This window comes from Squalius cephalus (assembly GCF_949319135.1).
Source record: "Squalius cephalus genome assembly, chromosome: 11".
In the NCBI taxonomy this organism is placed as follows: Eukaryota; Metazoa; Chordata; class Actinopteri; order Cypriniformes; family Leuciscidae; genus Squalius; species Squalius cephalus.
The window spans coordinates 35,953,102-35,970,002 of NC_137132.1; the positions used below are offsets into that span (position 1 = coordinate 35,953,102).

At 41.6% G+C, this 16,901-nt stretch overlaps 1 protein-coding gene and 1 long non-coding RNA gene across 2 annotated transcripts in view; one reads left to right on the forward strand and one right to left on the reverse strand.

The window, feature by feature from the left end:
* LOC307166921 overlaps positions 1-16,901 on the forward strand; it is a 293,883-nt gene that overhangs the window by 89,508 nt on the left and 187,474 nt on the right. The gene's annotated exons all lie outside the window — the stretch shown is intronic.
* LOC307166904 (cytochrome P450 2G1-like) lies at positions 9,081-16,710 on the reverse strand. Its single transcript, XM_079885664.1, has 10 exons — positions 16,500-16,710; positions 15,517-15,606; positions 14,779-14,941; positions 14,540-14,689; positions 14,259-14,419; positions 13,987-14,163; positions 12,742-12,883; positions 10,736-10,923; positions 10,441-10,582; positions 9,081-9,883 (listed from the first exon to the last, which is right to left on the reverse strand). The coding sequence occupies exons 1-10, from the start codon at positions 16,569-16,571 to the stop codon at positions 9,702-9,704; spliced, it is 1,467 nt and encodes a 488-aa protein (XP_079741790.1). The 5' UTR covers positions 16,572-16,710; the 3' UTR covers positions 9,081-9,701.

Sequence of the window (16,901 nt, forward strand, 5' to 3'; positions counted from 1 at the left end):
TTTTCACTATGACAGTTTTTCTCAGTTGCTTTAGTACATTTCTTGAATCATCCTTAAGATTTGCAAACCAGTAAGTGCATTTCTCCAAACAATTCGTACAAACAGCACCACACAATGGATTATCTGCAAATGCCTGTAATTTGCCTAAAACCCTTAGTTTATCTCTAAACTCAGTATTTATGTCAATGAACATATCAGTGCTATCAGAATGACAAGTCCTTGTGTCATTGCTCACAAACAAGATAGTCAAAATGCTTAGTCATGCTATCAAAATGACAGTGTACTCTGTATTACCTGATGTAAACTATATGGTTTTGATGACAATGATTGAAAATGCACAAGACTGCACTTTAAGTCAAGTCAAGTCACCCTTATGGAACCCAAATATATGGGAATAGACTGCAATATTCACCTTATTTTCGAATGCGGAAGTAAATATGGGTCCAGTTTCCGTTTTTTGTGCGGCACTTCCGTTTCCTCGCTTCTCTGGGCTACTAACGATATCGATTGTGAAGGATTATGCAGAGTTGACAGAAAAATGTTACACATGCCTTAGCAGATGAATACAACAAAGAACTAAAGCCCCGCCTCACCCAGGTCGGGTACCGGACCTAGTTGAAAACACTCATGCATCTAGCTGGCAGATTGCCAAAACTTCGCCGGCGCCTTCAGCACCGCCCTAAACACAGTTGAGCCAACGCTGGACTAAGTTAATATATCTATGGAGGTAGGCTATTTTGTCATGTCAAATGTATTAATAATGTCATCAGAATGCAACCAAAGCACATGATAGCAATAAGTAGATGGCTATAAATAATTATAAATCATACAAAATAAATGCCATGATCATGATCATGCCATGATGACTAGATTTTGTACAGGGGTTACTATAATGATTTTGTTTCTCCTTGGAGTTTTTATTCAGACTTCGTAGCCCAGCCACTTTTCTGGTATCGGGTGGTCTTCTGTAGGTCTTGTGTTCACGAAATGAAAAGAACAAACATATGGTCGTTTCTTCAAATGGGCTGCGTGGCGTGTCCGTTATTTCGGCTCCCATATTAACAGGTTATTTAGAGCTTGCACACTGCCTGCGTGACACGCGCGTCTCAGGGAAAACGCGTGCATGCTAGAAATAGAATCGGATATTCTTCACGCGACACGCAAGCGTTTTGGAAGCGTTTCCAGGCAAAATAGAATAGGAAAATATGTTTGTATGTCATTTTGATATGAATACATATTAATAAATGACATTTTGATGTTTGAATTTAGGTTTTGACATAAATGCAGATATAAATGTAAAAAAAAAAAATTATCGATTTTCAAATATTGCACCTGTCAATACCATAGACTGTAAAAAAATATGGACGTAGTGTCCGTGACGTCACCCGTAGGTTTCTGAAGAGCATTTTTGAAGCCAAAAGTGGGCGGAGTCGGCCGTCGCCATCTTGGCCTCGCTTGTGTCACTCCCGGATAACAGAAAATGGGCAAAGAGGCGGGGCGTGAGTGGAGCTGGAGGAGCCTGGCACGCTCGCGGCTCACCGCTCGACGTGATCGAGTTAGCTCAGGCTTGGGAGGTAATGCTATATGCTACTGAAAGTACCCTATGGAAAGTACCAAGTCTGCGACTGCACAGGGCCTCGCGCTAAAGTGACAGTTGATGATGAAAAGCCAATTAAAAGTTCTTGTTTTTGCCCTTCGAAATATTATAATAGTTAAAAGACATGGCTACAAGTGAGACTGTGTATCGTGATTCTGTACTATTCTGCTAGTTGAAAATGTATTATGCAGTAACTATTCTGAGAGAGTGTGTGTGACAGTGATTTATGTGCATAACAGTTACATGTCAGTCACTCTTTTCTATAGTCTATGGTCCATCAGCGGCATCGCTCGTCAAGTTCGTAGAGAGCTTATTCAGTCCATTTTAAATTCCGATTTTGGCCGCCTCTCAAATGGGTTAAACCATAGATATATTACCTATGAAGTTCAAGTAAATGCGCTTGAAAATCCGCGCTCATTCAAGGATTTATTGCATGGACGGAGAAAGCGCCGACACCTGCAGGATTTCATCTGACGGTACATAAGCATATTATAATCAATCTGTTCCGTGAGAGCAGAACGAACGAGCCTTTATATCTATAGACCTTTTTTAAATCTGAAAACTCCAAAAAGCAACGAAATTGTCAGACATCCATTAGTGCATGTTCACAGAGGAAAACAACTGAAATACAGCACTGGTTCTCTCGAACAATACTCGACGACAACGACGGAATCCAAAGCCGTGGGCAAAGTAATGGGTGTATTCAATTGTATGAAATAATCCCGAAAAAGCACAAACACTGCAGAGATGGCAAGTTCAGCAGCAACATTTGCTGAGGCGAAGTGACGCGGCTAACAGCAGACAAACGGCTAGCATTGACATCAGCGGGAATCCACCTGTCACTCAAAAGTGGACACACCCTTAATTATGCAGAACTTTAAATATTAATCAACTAAACGGATGAGTTATAAAAAAAATCACCCCCCTCACAGTTGTCATGAAGGGCAAAATTAGCTGTATAGACCAAAAAAACATACAGACACCAGGCTGTAAACACGTTTTTTTCTGCTGTAAAGTTGGTAATTTTAACATGGGGGAGATACAGATTTTACTCACTTTTGACACCAGCCTCAAGCGGCCAGTCAACGAATTGCAGTTTAACTCACTTCCGTGTTGGTTTCAAGAGAGAGACGGGGAGGTTGCCGCTTGGTCAATACAGAACGAAATATTCTGTAGCCTATTTTGCCGTCAATACTGCCGACGTTGTCTTTGCTGCTATATATTTATGTTTAACATTAAGTGCCTTCCACAACTCTCTCCCCATATGTCGAATATATCACAATGAGGCTTATCATGTCACCTAGCAGCAGCAACGCCGCGTCAGACACGTTTCTGGTGTGCAAAGACAGAAAACGTCACGCAACAGAAACGCCACGCAGCCAGTGTGTCACCGGTCGTAGGGCGCCTGATTATTAAAATGTCGATGATTTCGATGATTAAAACACTCCTGCTCCAAGTAAATCTTTCTTTTGTGCCAGTTATTATGACAACCTCTAACTGCACAAACAATCCCGGTCTTCCTCGAAGCCATAACGATGAGTTAGTTGTTACGAACAACGCTCGCCAGTGACCGGAAGTGCCTGACCGGAAGTCTCGCACAAAATACCATCAACTGGCTGCGTCCGTATTTCCGTTAAAAATAAGGTGAATATAATGCAATATATTACATAATACACTTCCATAAATGGGAAACTAGTGCTTATATTTTTGAATATACTGCAATATATGCATTGACCATGTATGACTATATATTAATACATATAAAATATTTATAAATGAAGACAAAAATAGCATTACATGCAATATCACAATATTTTATCCTTTATTGTGTACATATATTGCACATACATGTTCCCATATAAATGTGGATGTAAGTTCACACAAATACAGTATATACACACACATTCACGGAATGCGTTACAACAGATTTTTAGTTCCCAGCATGCTTTGCTTCTGACTGTTAAAGGAGAGCAAATTTTAAAATTAAGTGTTATTTAATGTGTTTTGCTCAATATTAATATAGGGGGAGATCTGTTAGTGTTTAATGTTCTATTATTTTGGAATTTATAAGGTTTTCTGGTATGCCTGAGTTTTTGAGGTTACCATTGTGCTGAAGAGTAAAGCCTGTGGTTCAGTGGATGATGGGCCAAATACCATTAAGACTATAATAACTATATTTTAAAAGTAATGGCAGTGCACTTGTCAGTATGATGATAGTCTCTTAGCTAAATACTTACATGCAGTTGTGCTTTTGTCAACTAGCTTGAAAATATGAAACATTTATGATGTAAGTAATAATAAAAAAAAGAAATATATTACATACATTATGATATATTAGTAAATATTTTGTCACATATTTTTCAATAAATGAAAAGAGGCAATTCCTTATGTATTACTCAATATATTGTAATATATTAAAGAGAAAAAAAATATTATTATAACTCATTTTAGTAAAATAATAATAATAATTAAAGCTGCAAGCAGCATTTATCAGGGTTCAAGCATTTAAGGCCTTTAAGCACATAAGCATTTAAGACATTAAGTTTTATTTAGCAAGCTTTTAACCACTGAAATAATAGATGGAAAAGTCCATTTACAGCCAATACAGGCAATTTACCATAGGAAATATGTGGTTTTCAAAGCTTTTTGCCAGTAGTAGCGCCACCTATGGTCCAATCTGCATGCTTCTTCACCATGTTATGACACATATGCTCATCAGTTTTGATGTGTTTTTAAATGAGTTTTCATTTAGGATTTATAGGCTTTTGAGTGTATTTTGTCACGCCCCTTTTCTAAATGACCCTGTTACAGCCACCCAAATGCAAAAGATCAACTTTTTTTCGATAATTATTGATTTAGAGAGTCCAGAGAATTGTCCTAGACTGGTTTGGTGCGGAGATATACGTTTTGTCCGCCTCGAGCCAGGGATCACAGTGGCGTAAGACACTTGAGTCTAGGACAAACAGTCTAAGAGTTATGAGCGATTTTGTACTTTTGCTTGCTGTAGTGCCACCTATGGGCCAATCGGGGTCATACTCTGATAGGTTGTCCTATTTTTGTTTTTGACATGCACGCTGTACACGGTAGACCAATCACAACAGACTGAGCTGTCTGGCCAATCAGAGCAGAGTAGCTTGTGGAAAGGAGGGATTTAGAGAGATTGATTCATCTGACGAGTCGTTTGAGAATCATTGTGGTGATGTTTGTGGTGTTTGTGGTGTTTGTGGTGTTTGTGACATTTGTGGTGATGTGCAAATGTATATTATGAGAAAATGAAACGTTTTTTGACCTTTGATGCATGTAAACCTGTTGTAGGAGACTCCACAACAAACTTTAAGAAACTTTAAAATAGCATAATAGGGACACTTTAAAAGTACTATTTCAGCAAGGAGAACAATACTGAGCCAAAAGAAGATAAAGATGTGTTCTGGCGACTGGTGTGCTTATTGAACCAATCAGATAAGAGTAAATCGAGAGTCAGCGAGAAGCTCATTTGATTGGCTACATGAAGAAGGTGGACCCGCCCTCCTCTTCACACTTGCAAAACTCAATGAGTGAGAGAATCGTGCCAAAACTGTAAGCACAGCTAAAAGAAAGAAACAACTGTACAAATCGGGTGATTTTGGGAACTTTTATGCCCCATGTAGGGAGACCGGAGATGGTTGTAACATTTTTGACCTTTCTGTCTATATCTTGGAGTACTTTTAAGCCAGTGTGTTCAAAATGTGATTCAAATTAGTTACAAGTGTCTGCTGTCAAATGACATAGCTATTATCTTTGCAACACAAACAGAAAATGCATGGTTTAGTTTCAAACACGAGGAGTGAAATGTTACAATTCACCCCATAGTCTGAGTTAGTTGTAACATACCCTGGGGTGAGATGTACAGTAAAATTATGATATTCACCGGGGTGATACAGTATGTAACATAATGAAATAAGAACTTTGATCCAAAAAAAATGGATTTTGAAAGCTTTTTATTCAACACTGACTTTTCAATATAACTGATGTGTGTGTCCGTGTGTGTGTCACTCTCAATCTCAGTGTGTTTGTCACTCTCAGTCATAGTAATTGACCATTATAATTTGAACTTGAACACAAACACTGTGTGTAAGCATGTTTGTTACTGTGAGTCATAGTATTGGCCATTATAAAATTGAACATTGTGTGTGTGTGTGTGTGTGTGTGTGTGTGTGTGTGTGTGTGTGTGTGTGTGTGTGTGTAAGGTGTTAGGGTTAGGTTGTAACGTTTCGTTGTTACAACTAACCCCGAGTCATGTACGCATGAACTAGCTCACCTTACAGCTAACAGGCAAAACATGAGCACTAACAACTTGCATGGAAAATATCTACACAGACACACATAAACATAATTTAAATTTGATGAGTTTAATTATAAAGCAACAATTCCCATAACAAAAATAAACAAAGAAAAAAAAGTTACTTTCATATCTCAAAATATATATATATATTTTTTTTCTCATTCTAACATCTGCTGTGTTTGCCACAGGGCTCTACTTTATCACATGTGGAATAAGGACTAAACTGAGCATGTGCAAAGTGAATCAGGTGATTTGTAACTAGTCCCTGATTGGACAGATTGGAATTGTTACAACTGACCTGTGTTACAACCATCCCCGGTCTCCCCCTTGTCACGTTTCTGTTCTGTCTGAGTGTTTTTGTCACTGGTCACATGTCTTCCTTTGTTCTGTTTTCCCGCTACTCCTTGGTTTCCATGGTCACTGTCATTTAGTTCATCTGTCACACCTGGTTCCTCGTTAGTCTTGTCAGCTGTGTCTTGTTTCTCTGATCTGTTCTCCCTTGTATTTAAGCCCTGAGTGTTTCAGTCTTCAGTGTTGGTTCTACGTTTAAGTAAGGGGTTTTGTGTGAGTCTTCCTGCCTGTCATCCTGCCTGTCATCCTGCCTGTCATCCTGCCTGTCATCCTGCCTGTCATCCTGCCTGTCATCCTGCCTGTCATCCTGCCTGTCATCCTGCCTGTCATCCTGCCTGTCATCCTGCCTGTCATCCTGCCTGTCATCCTGCCTGTCATCCTGCCTGTCATCCTGCCTTGTCATCCTGCCTGTCATCCTGCCTGTCATCCTGCCTGCCTGTCATCCTGCCTGTCTGTATCTGAGAGTTTTTTGAAGTAAATCGTTTGCATTGAAGCCTTTGGACTTTGAGTTTCCTTCCACCTGCACAACACCCGTAACAGAAGAACCGACCAAAAGAAGGAAGAGACTATGGGGAGATTGATTGCGGGGATCTTCTGGCCCCGAGCTCGTAAGCTGGTGTCTAATAGCGCGGATCTAGCATTGAAGATGTTTGACCCAGCCTTCATGTCGGTCAGGAAAGCCTTCAAATATGCTGCTCCAGCCGAAATAGCTCACAGCGACTGTCCAACAGAACCTTCTTCCCCGCTGGTCCCGTCCAGCACAGAACTTTCTTCACCGCTGGTCCCGTCCAGCACAGAGTCTTCTTCTCCGCTGGTCCCGCCCAGCACAGAGACTTCTTCTCCGCTGGTCCCGTCCAGCACCGAGCCTTCTTCACCGCTGGTCCCGTCCAGCACAGAGCCTTCTTCACCGCTGGTCCCATCCAGCACAGAGCCTTCTTCACCGCTGGGTCTGTCCAGCACAGAGCCTTCTTCACCGCTGGTCCCGTCCAGCACAGAGCCTTCTTCACCGCTGGTCCCGTCCAGCACAGAGCCTTCTTCACCGCTGGTCCCGTCCAGCACAAAGCCCTCGTCGCTGGATCTGCCCAGCACAGGGCCCTCTTCGCTGCCCAGCACAGGGCCCTCATCGCTGCCCAGCACAGGGCCCTCATCGCTGCCCAGCACAGGGCCCTCATCGCTGCCCAGCACAGGGCCCTCATCGCTGCCCAGCACAGAGCCCTCATCGCTGCCCAGCACAGAGCCCTCTTCGCTGGCCAGCACAGGGCCCTCATCGCTGCCCAGCACAGGGCCCTCATCGCTGCCCAGCACAGAGCCCTCATCGCTGCCCAGCACAGAGCCCTCATCGCTGCCCAGCACAGAGCCCTCATCGCTGCCCAGCACAGAGCCCTCATCGCTGCCCAGCACAGAGCCCTCATCGCTGCCCAGCACAGAGCCCTCATCGCTGCCCAGCTCAGAGCCCTCTTCGCCGCTGGTCCCGTCCAGCTCAAAGCCCTCATCGCGGATCCCACCCAGCCTCCCTCTCCCACCTCCGCTGTTAGTGTCTTCATGCTCCACGGTTTTGCCTCTACTGAGCCCTGTCGACCCTGCTGCCCATCCACAGCTACCTGCCAGTGCTGCTGTGGAGCCGCCTCCGGGACTCCAGGCCTCCGCATCGCCCTGGTCAGTGGATCCCCTGTCCTCGCCTCAGTCCCCTGAACCTCAGACTCCACCTTGCTCCTCCGACCCTTCAGCTCCTCCTCAGCCCATAGTGTCCTCCTCTCCGCCGTGTCCTGTCAGCCCTCTAGCTCCGCCAGGCTCTCTCGTCCTTCCATCTCCGCATTGGTCAGCCGTCACCCTGGCTCCACCACGGGACTCCGAGCTGCCGGCTGCGCCTCTGCCCTTCGTCCCTTCAGCTCCACCGGGCTCCGTCTTCCCTCCTGCTCCACTGTCGTCCTCATTCGCACTGGCCTCACCGCCTTCCAGAGCCCCTTCTCCGCCTCGGTCCCATGTGCCTTCAGATCCGCCTTGGCCCTCTGGACCTGTGGTGTCGCCTCGGCTCCGGGTCCTTCCGGCTCGATGGGGGATCCTTGAAGCCCCGGATCTGCCGTCTCCGCCGTGGCCGCTCGAGGGGTCGTCTCCGCCGTGGCCGCCCGAGGGGACGTCTCCGTCCTGGCCACACCCACAGTCTGCTCCGCCGTGGCCACACCCACAGCCTGCTCCGCCGTGGCCACACCCACAGCCTGCTCCGCCGTGGCCACACCCACAGCCTGCTCCGCCCTGGAGGCTTCCTGCCTTGTCTCCCTTGCCTTGTCTTCCCCGTCAGCCTCCAGGGCGCCTACCCTCCCACCCCTGTGGTCTTTCTACGGCACGAGGACGCGCCTACCGGGAGGGGGGAGTTATGTCACGTTTCTGTTCTGTCTGAGTGTTTTTGTCACTGGTCACATGTCTTCCTTTGTTCTGTTTTCCTGCCACTCCTTGGTTTCCATGGTCACTGTCATTTAGTTCATCTGTCACACCTGGTTCCTCGTTAGTCTTGTCAGCTGTGTCTTGTTTCCCTGATCTGTTCTCCCTTGTATTTAAGCCCTGAGTGTTTCAGTCTTCAGTGTCGGTTCTACGTTTAAGTAAGGTGTTTTGTGTGAGTCTTCCTGCCTGTCATCCTGCCTGTCATCCTGCCTGTCATCCTGCCTGTCATCCTGCCTGTCATCCTGGCTGTCATCCTGCCTGTCAGTATCTGAGAGTTTTTTGAAGTAAATCGTTTGTATTGAAGCCTTTGGACTTTGAGTTTCCTTCCACCTGCACAACACCCGTAACACCCCTACACAAGTGATTTAGACATTTGCAACAGTTTATTTTTTACACAAAGGTTGGTTTTACGAGATCAGTCTGTTTTGCAGTTCCTGACTGTTGTTTTCGCTTGCAAATTGCTGTTCACAGGCTTGCAGTGCTTTTGGCCGTATTTGTGCGGAAAAAATGTGCCAAAATTGTAAACGCGGAAAGAATGGAAGTCAGAAGAATACAGATCATATTTATGTTGCGTAAGCATGAAGCTGCAGTTTCATAATACATGTATTACACTTATGAATAACAGTAAAATGTTGCAAATATCTTTTTCTTACACTTAAGGCGATTAACCCCTTTATAAATCTTCTCTTGCACGTGCAAATTTAATTTACGGTTGCAATCTTATGTGCACTTTTACAAATCATATAACATCATATTACTGTACCTCATAGAGTTCCCTTTCGAAAGGGAGTACATATGGGGAACCACTGCACTATAGTATGCTTTTCAGTTTTATTTAAATTTTGACAAAATAGGCTCATCAAAAAATCGTATGTGCAAAAGATATATCCTTTGATCAATTTGTACTCTGTGCTTATTATGGCCACTCTCTCTCCATATATACTGTACATCCACATTCTTGTAAAATGAGACAAATAGCAATATCCATGTTGTTCAGCGGGGGGAGGCAATGAGCTCATAGAATCGAGGCATGTTGGCAAAGCTGCTGAATTCAGGACTGGTGTCTATGCCATCTGGACCCTTTGGACTACTGAAGCTGAACTTCTGAAGCAGAGACACGATGAACAGAAAGAGCTCCATACGAGCCAGAGACTCACCCACACAAGCGCGTTTACCTGCAGAGATGCAAGACCAAATAAAATGATTCATGTTATTTATGAAATACGTTTTAGTGTCACAATTTGGAGCTTAAAATTTAAAATTATTCTCTGATTATATTGGTCTGTTTAAAACTTGATTTAAAAGGTGTAAAATAAATTAATGCATGGTTATTCATGCTGTGAGTGACTGTGTGGCCCTGGTAAACCCTAGTTTGTCGGGACAATATCTAATTTTTTGGTCCCCATTAGGAAATAAGCTTATAAACAATACAGGATGATGTTTTTTGAAAATGTAAAAATGCAGAAAGTTTTGTGTAATGGGTGGGTTTAGGGGTAGAGTTAGTGTTAGTGTTAGGGGAGAGCATATACAGTTTGGACAGTATAAAATCCATTCTAGTACCCACAAAGATAGTAAATCAAACGTGTGTGTGTGTGTGTGTGTTTGTGTTTGTGTTTGTACTGAAATGTAGATAGGGAGTGCACTCAGTCCCACAATTCCAAACTCATTTGCAAAGCTAGAAAGATAACTTTGATTAACTCTGGATTGACATGAGATACTTTACAGAGTTTACCTGCAGAAAAAGGGAAAAAGGCTGGATTCTTTTTAAAGTTGCCATTGGCATCCAGAAAGTGCTCTGGGTTAAATGTCCAAGGGGTTTCCCACTGTACCTCATCCCTGAGGACAGAGTGCAGCAGGGGAATGATCACTGTGTCCTAGTGAAATAAAATCAATTCAAAATTACACAAAACATCCAGATTCAACACAATACACCAACTAGAGATTATTGGGAAATATTTTATGCATTTTCACAAATTTAGTAATTTCCAAGATAAGAGGAAATGACCATTGCATTTGTTCATTGTTACCTTTGGTATTACGTAACCTCTGAACGAGATGTCATGCGTGGCATAATGGGGGACACTTAGTGGGGCAATGTCCATGTACCGTTGTACTTCATGAATCACAGCATCAGTGAAAGGAAGGGACTTCCTGTCATCCATTGTAGGGACCCTGTTCTGTCCAATAACTCCATCAATCTCCCTCTGAATTTGCTCTAGATCAAATACACCAAATATTCATTGATTAAAATTATATATGATATAATAAAAATAAAAAAACAAGACAGAAAGCAAATAATAAGTACAGAATACTATCACAGCTACACCGTGTCTACACCAGACGAGAGCGGCGCGACAAAATCACATAGAACCCATTATAATCAGTGATGCTGTCTACACTGGATGTGATGCATCACAACAAATTCGCCACGGTAAACTGATGCCCCTTTCTATTTCTGACGTACTTTAAGCGCTCACGCTACTTCTCATATGAAGAACAAATGGATTTTCAATGGTCACGTTGTCACGTCCGGTGTGGACAGCTTATAGCTGTTGCGACGTGACAGCGATCGAGTGCGGGGTGTACACTCAGTGTTAGGCTAAAAATGTATTTCTTGTATTAGTCCTGACCCCTGTAAAGCTAAAATCACACTACAAAAGCAAGCCTTTTTTTCTCTGATATTTTAGACAAGAAGTGGAATCATGCACTTGTATTTTTATTATGTATTTGATAATGTTAATGTTTTTTTTTCTCTCTCTCTACTTTTTTCTGACGTTCTGTCAAGGGTCTACAGATGAAAAATAGCCTTTTGGGCAAATTTCCGTACATATACAGCCATGTTTATTAATGTGCACTGCCCTTGTAAACAAATAAACTTAAACTTAAGTCCAACACTCTTGTAGTATGCATATCTGTGAAAAATTATGATGCAATATATTTCAGACTTGTTTAAACTTGTTTGAAATCTGGTGGATTATTCTTCATGTGTGTGCACTGTACTGACAAGAGAAAGAATAGCAATGAATAACAGTGAAACTATGAGACTTTGATAGTGAAAGAGTGCATTAGAAAACAAGACAATGGGAAGTGGTAGCAAAAAATAAAACAAACATCTGTCTTAGTAAACACTGTCAATCTATATTTTTGTGTTGTGTGTGCATCAACACAACACACAATGAGACAGTGTGTCTTTAAGTGAGTAGAACAGTGATTCTCAGTCTCGTAGTGTGCACTTAGCTTAACAGCAAGTTAAAGGAGAACTTAATTTAAAAAAAAAATTGTCAATTTGGAGTGCTGTCAATACAGAGAACAACGACAAAAATCGGTGTTGCCTACACCGTGTTATCCTCTTTTTAAAATTTGCACCCTGTTGACTTCAATGGGGCAATATTTAAACCTGCTTTTAGCCTCTTAACATCCTTGATGTGTCATTACAAGTGCACAGGTCATGTGAGTGATTCCTTCTGAGTGAACACGAGTGAATCTGACTGCAGTAGATGTGAAAGAAATGGATAAAAATGATGTTATTTAAGCCAGCGCAAATACCTGTATTTACATCCTGTTTTCGGTTGAAGTCCAAAGTAGTCGATTGCCGAGTTCACGTGCGTGATCATAGGTAACTAAACCTATGCGCGTGAACTCGACAATCGACTACTTTGGACTTCAACCGAAAACAGGATGTAAATACAGGTATTTGCGCTGGCTTAAATAACATAATTTTTATTCATTTCTTTCACATCTACTGCAGTCAGATTCACTCGTGTTCACTCAGAAGGAATCACTCACATGACCTGTGCACTTGTAATGACACATCAAGGGTGTTAAGAGGCTAAAAGTAGGTTTAAATATTGCCCCATTGAAGTCAACAGGGTGCATATATTAAAAAGAGGATAACACGGTGTAGGCAACACCGATTTTTGTCGTTGTTCTCTGTATTGACAGCACTCCAAATTGACAAAAAAATGAGCTCAATGTTAAAATTGACCGGAGTTCTCCTTTAAGGAGGGCAATTAGGGACATCTTACGAACATACCCTGTATGTGGGGGTGCTTGATCATCATCATCAGGGCATATCTGATAGTTGTGCTTGTGGTCTCTGTCCCAGCTACAAACAGATTTATAACAGTTGCCAACATGTTATCCTTGTGGAATTCTGTGTCAGTATTGTGTTTCTCCTGCCGTAGCACACAAAGAAACAGAACAGGAATTGTATACATTGTCTAAGTAAATGCTGAACAATGTGTATATAGAACTCAACTCAACTCAACTCAACTTTATTTATATAGCACCACTAAAAACAACGATTGTTGACCAAGGTGCTGTACATTATTGCACAAAACATTGGCATTAACATCATTTACTACATAAGAAAACATGACAAAACACAGAACATACCAGACACCGCACAAATCAGCTACAATTATAAGCCAGAGAAAAATAATAGGTTTTGAGTTTAGCTTTAAACTCATGTAGTGTAGTGGCAGTTCTAATAAAAACAGGTAAGCTGTTCCAAAGTTTTGGTGCAGCAACGGCAAAGGCTCGATCTCCTCTCGTTTTTAATCTGACCCGCGGAACATTTAACAGTCTCTGGTTGGATGACCTAAGAGACCTTCCAGGATTGTGGATGGAAAGTAAATCAGAGACGTATACAGGAGCCAATCCATTCAAGGATTTAAAAACCAGCATCACAACTTTAAAATCAATTCTGTAATGGATTGGGAGCCAATGCAGAGATTTAAGAACAGGGGTAATGTGCTCTCGTTTGCGCACACCAGTAAGGAGCCTGGCAGCTGCATTCTGCACCATTTGCAGACGGTTAAGAGTTGCTTGATTAGTGCCCAGATACAGGGAATTACAATAGTCAAGCCTTGTCGAAATAAAAGCATGAATCACCCTTTCAAAGTCCTTAAAAGAAAGAAATGATTTCACTTTGGCTAAAACTCTAAGATGAAAAAAACTGGTTTTGACTACCGTATTAATCTGTTTGTCAAATTTGAGAGCACTATCAAAAACCACGCCCAGATTCTTCACTAATGGTTTCACACATGGAGATAAAGAGCCAAAATTTGGGCAAAGGGAGCTAGCAGCTTCTGATGGTTCAAAAACTATGATCTCAGTTTTACCATCATTAAGGTGAAGGAAATTTAGCGACATCCAGGCCTTTACCTCTGCTAGACAAGCCAACAGACTATCTAAACCCAAGTTATTTGATCCCAGGGGCAGATAAACTTGGGTATAGAAGAGATAAGAGAAAAGAAAAGAAACAACCTTTCTGTACCTGTTTGAGTCTGATAAGGAAGCAGTCAATAAAGTCCTTCGGGTCACTGAAGTCCAAATTCTGCTCATGCTCCGTGATTTTTGTCATAATGAAGGCTTTGATGTCATCTACCTCTCTAAACATGGTATGATGACTCCCAGGCAATAACTGCATTAGTTTAGGGAAGATGTTGTACAGCTGTTGGGGTTGAGAAGACAGTTAAGAAGACTTTCACACAGGAGATGGTCTTTGCATAGAAAAACAGAATGGCCACTTTTGAAACTTCTGCTCACCTGGACTGCTGGGCTGCTGACAAAGCGCAGAAGCCTGGAGAGGATCTGGAGCAAGTGCAGGAAGCTTTTGTCATCATAATCAAAGCGCTGCCCAAACACCAGGGAACAGATCACGTTGGACACAGCCCGACTCAGGAAGACGGTTGGGTCGACTGGTGTCACTAAAGGAGAAAAACTTTAGCATACAACTCTCACAGCTGTGAGTGCAGAACACTCCATGTATACCACTGCACTTGTACTGAACTCATAGGATGCAAATGTCAAATGCTCTCTTTCCTCACATTTGGTTTCTTCAAAACTGTTCATCAAATGCCTGCTCTCTTCTTGAATCCACTGTTCCATTCGTTTGCGTCCCATTCCAAAATCCCTCAGTGTGGTGAGAGTGAACCGCCTCAGTTGAAGCCAACGATCTCCATTACTGATGGTCAAACCTACAAACATTTTAGAGAGATTGAAATCTAGACTGAACTACATTAAACTGACAACGGTCGTCTTTGACAACAATAAACAATAATCTCACCGTAGCCTCTCAGAATTGTGTTTAGAAAGGGAACGGGGGCTCTGCCTTTGAAGTCATCTGCCTGGTCCACCAGAGCCTCTTTCACTGTCTCATATCCGACCAGAACCACCGTTCTTTGGGGTCCAAGGTACACCGTCATCACAGGCCCATAGGTTTTACTCCACTGTTGAGAGAATAGAATTTACTGTTACACACCAGTGCAAACTCATTAGGTGTTTATGAGTATTTCATACTATATGTAATTTGCTAAACTAAAACCAATGTTTCACAAACAACAATGAAATCTCTCTATGGCATTTTTATTCATCAAAGGCAACTGCATTGTGATGCACTGGTAAACATATGAGGTTTTATTAACAAAGTTCGGGAGGAGCACGTTCAGATAATTAACACAAGTGGAGAACACTCAGCAATCAATGGTAAGAGGTGTATATATACTCAGCAGTCTCACCTCAATCCATTGACAGTTTTGCAGCATCCCTCCACCACCCCTTCTCCACACTTCTAGTCCTAAACACTTACATACGGGGGGAGTACTCTGGGTTCGGGCCGAACTCCGAGCTCGGAGCCCTCCCTCCGGACAGCACGCCAAATACGCATTAAACTTTACCCCCTCAAATTGTATGTAAGTGTGAACTCGTGAACTGCACAATATTCAAATCCAATGCCTTACAATACCCTGCAATTCATGTGCTCATATTTGAAGCATAACATTCAGAAGTACATGATTCTGCTTACCTTCATGAAGCTTTTAAAGGGTGCATGCTTGTCCATTATTACCAAGTTTCCAATCAGTGGCAGTGCCAGCGGCCCTGGGGGTAAAGAACCCTTATGAAAAGAAAATATATTTCCCCAATATATGAATGATCAATATATTAAATGGTTTAACAGTATATTTGAAAATATACAGAATAATATATTGTTAACAACATATTGAATAATACATAAGGAATTGCCGCTTTTCATATATTGAAAAATATGTGACAATACTAATATATCATAATGTATGTAATTTTATATTCAGTAATACACTATAATATATAGATGTATGTGATTAGATATGGTACTGCATGTGTAATATATTGCAGATATATTTACTCATTCAAGCATAAACATATATATAGAGAGAATTTGAAATATCTAATGTAATATATTTATTATATTTTATAATTATTTGCATTATAAATATTTCATATTTTTTAGCTTGTTAACAAAAGCACAAGCACACCTGCATGTACTAAAGCATTTATTCAAGAGACTATCGCTGTACTGAGGAGTGTACTGCTATTACTTTTAAAATAGAGTAATTATAGTATTAATGGTGTTTGGCCAGTCATCAACCGAACCACAGGCTTTACTCTTCAGCACAATGGTAACCCCAAAAACTCCTATCATCAAAACCTTTCATTCCGTGAATGTGTGTGTGTATATATGTGTGTGAACATACATTCACATTTATATAGGAACATGTATGGGCAATATATGTACACAATAAAGAATACAACTTTATGAATATTACATGTAATGCTGTTTGTCTTCATTTATAAATATTTTATATGTATTAATATATACCCATACATTAACAATGCATATATTGCAGTATATTCAAAAAATATAAGCACTAGTTTCCCATTCATGGAAATGTATTATGTAATCGATCGCATTATATTTTGCAGTATATTCCCATATATATATTGTTCCTTAAAGGAAAGTCCACTTGCCTTTCTTTTCCATTTCACCAACACCAACACAGCCAGGACTAAAACCAACACCAATGAGCCAAAGAGTTCCATCCCTTTTCTCCAAAATGTTCCTTACAGCCGACTAGCCCAGTTTATATCTTTCTATGTCCTTCTCTCAGTTTCATGTTCTATATAAAGTGGGACAGAGCAATAAGAGGTGGTACCAGTATGAGTGGGACAGAGGTGAAGCATGTGATCAAATACCTGCTTGTGCACTTTAATCAGAGTGCACCATAGATCTTTCTTATTGGTCGCTTATGCTGTGTGTTTGTTTTTTCATTTATTCTTATGTACACTGTAAAAAGTGAGCAGTTGTTGCTTTAAGGAGGTATTTTGGTAACACTTTACAATAAGGTTCATTAGTTAACATTAGTTAATGTA

Bases quoted from the DNA above. Each gene is read 5' to 3' on its own strand.
- LOC307166904 (XM_079885664.1), bottom strand. From the start codon at position 16,571: ATGGAACTCTTTGGCTCATTGGTGTTGGTTTTAGTCCTGGCTGTGTTG. The intron at 14,420-14,539 runs GTGAGGAAAGAG...TTTCTCCTTTAG, and splicing joins CAGTTTTGAAGAAACCAAAT to TGACACCAGTCGACCCAACC. The intron at 10,583-10,735 runs GTAACAATGAAC...TTATTTCACTAG, and splicing joins GAGGTTACGTAATACCAAAG to GACACAGTGATCATTCCCCT.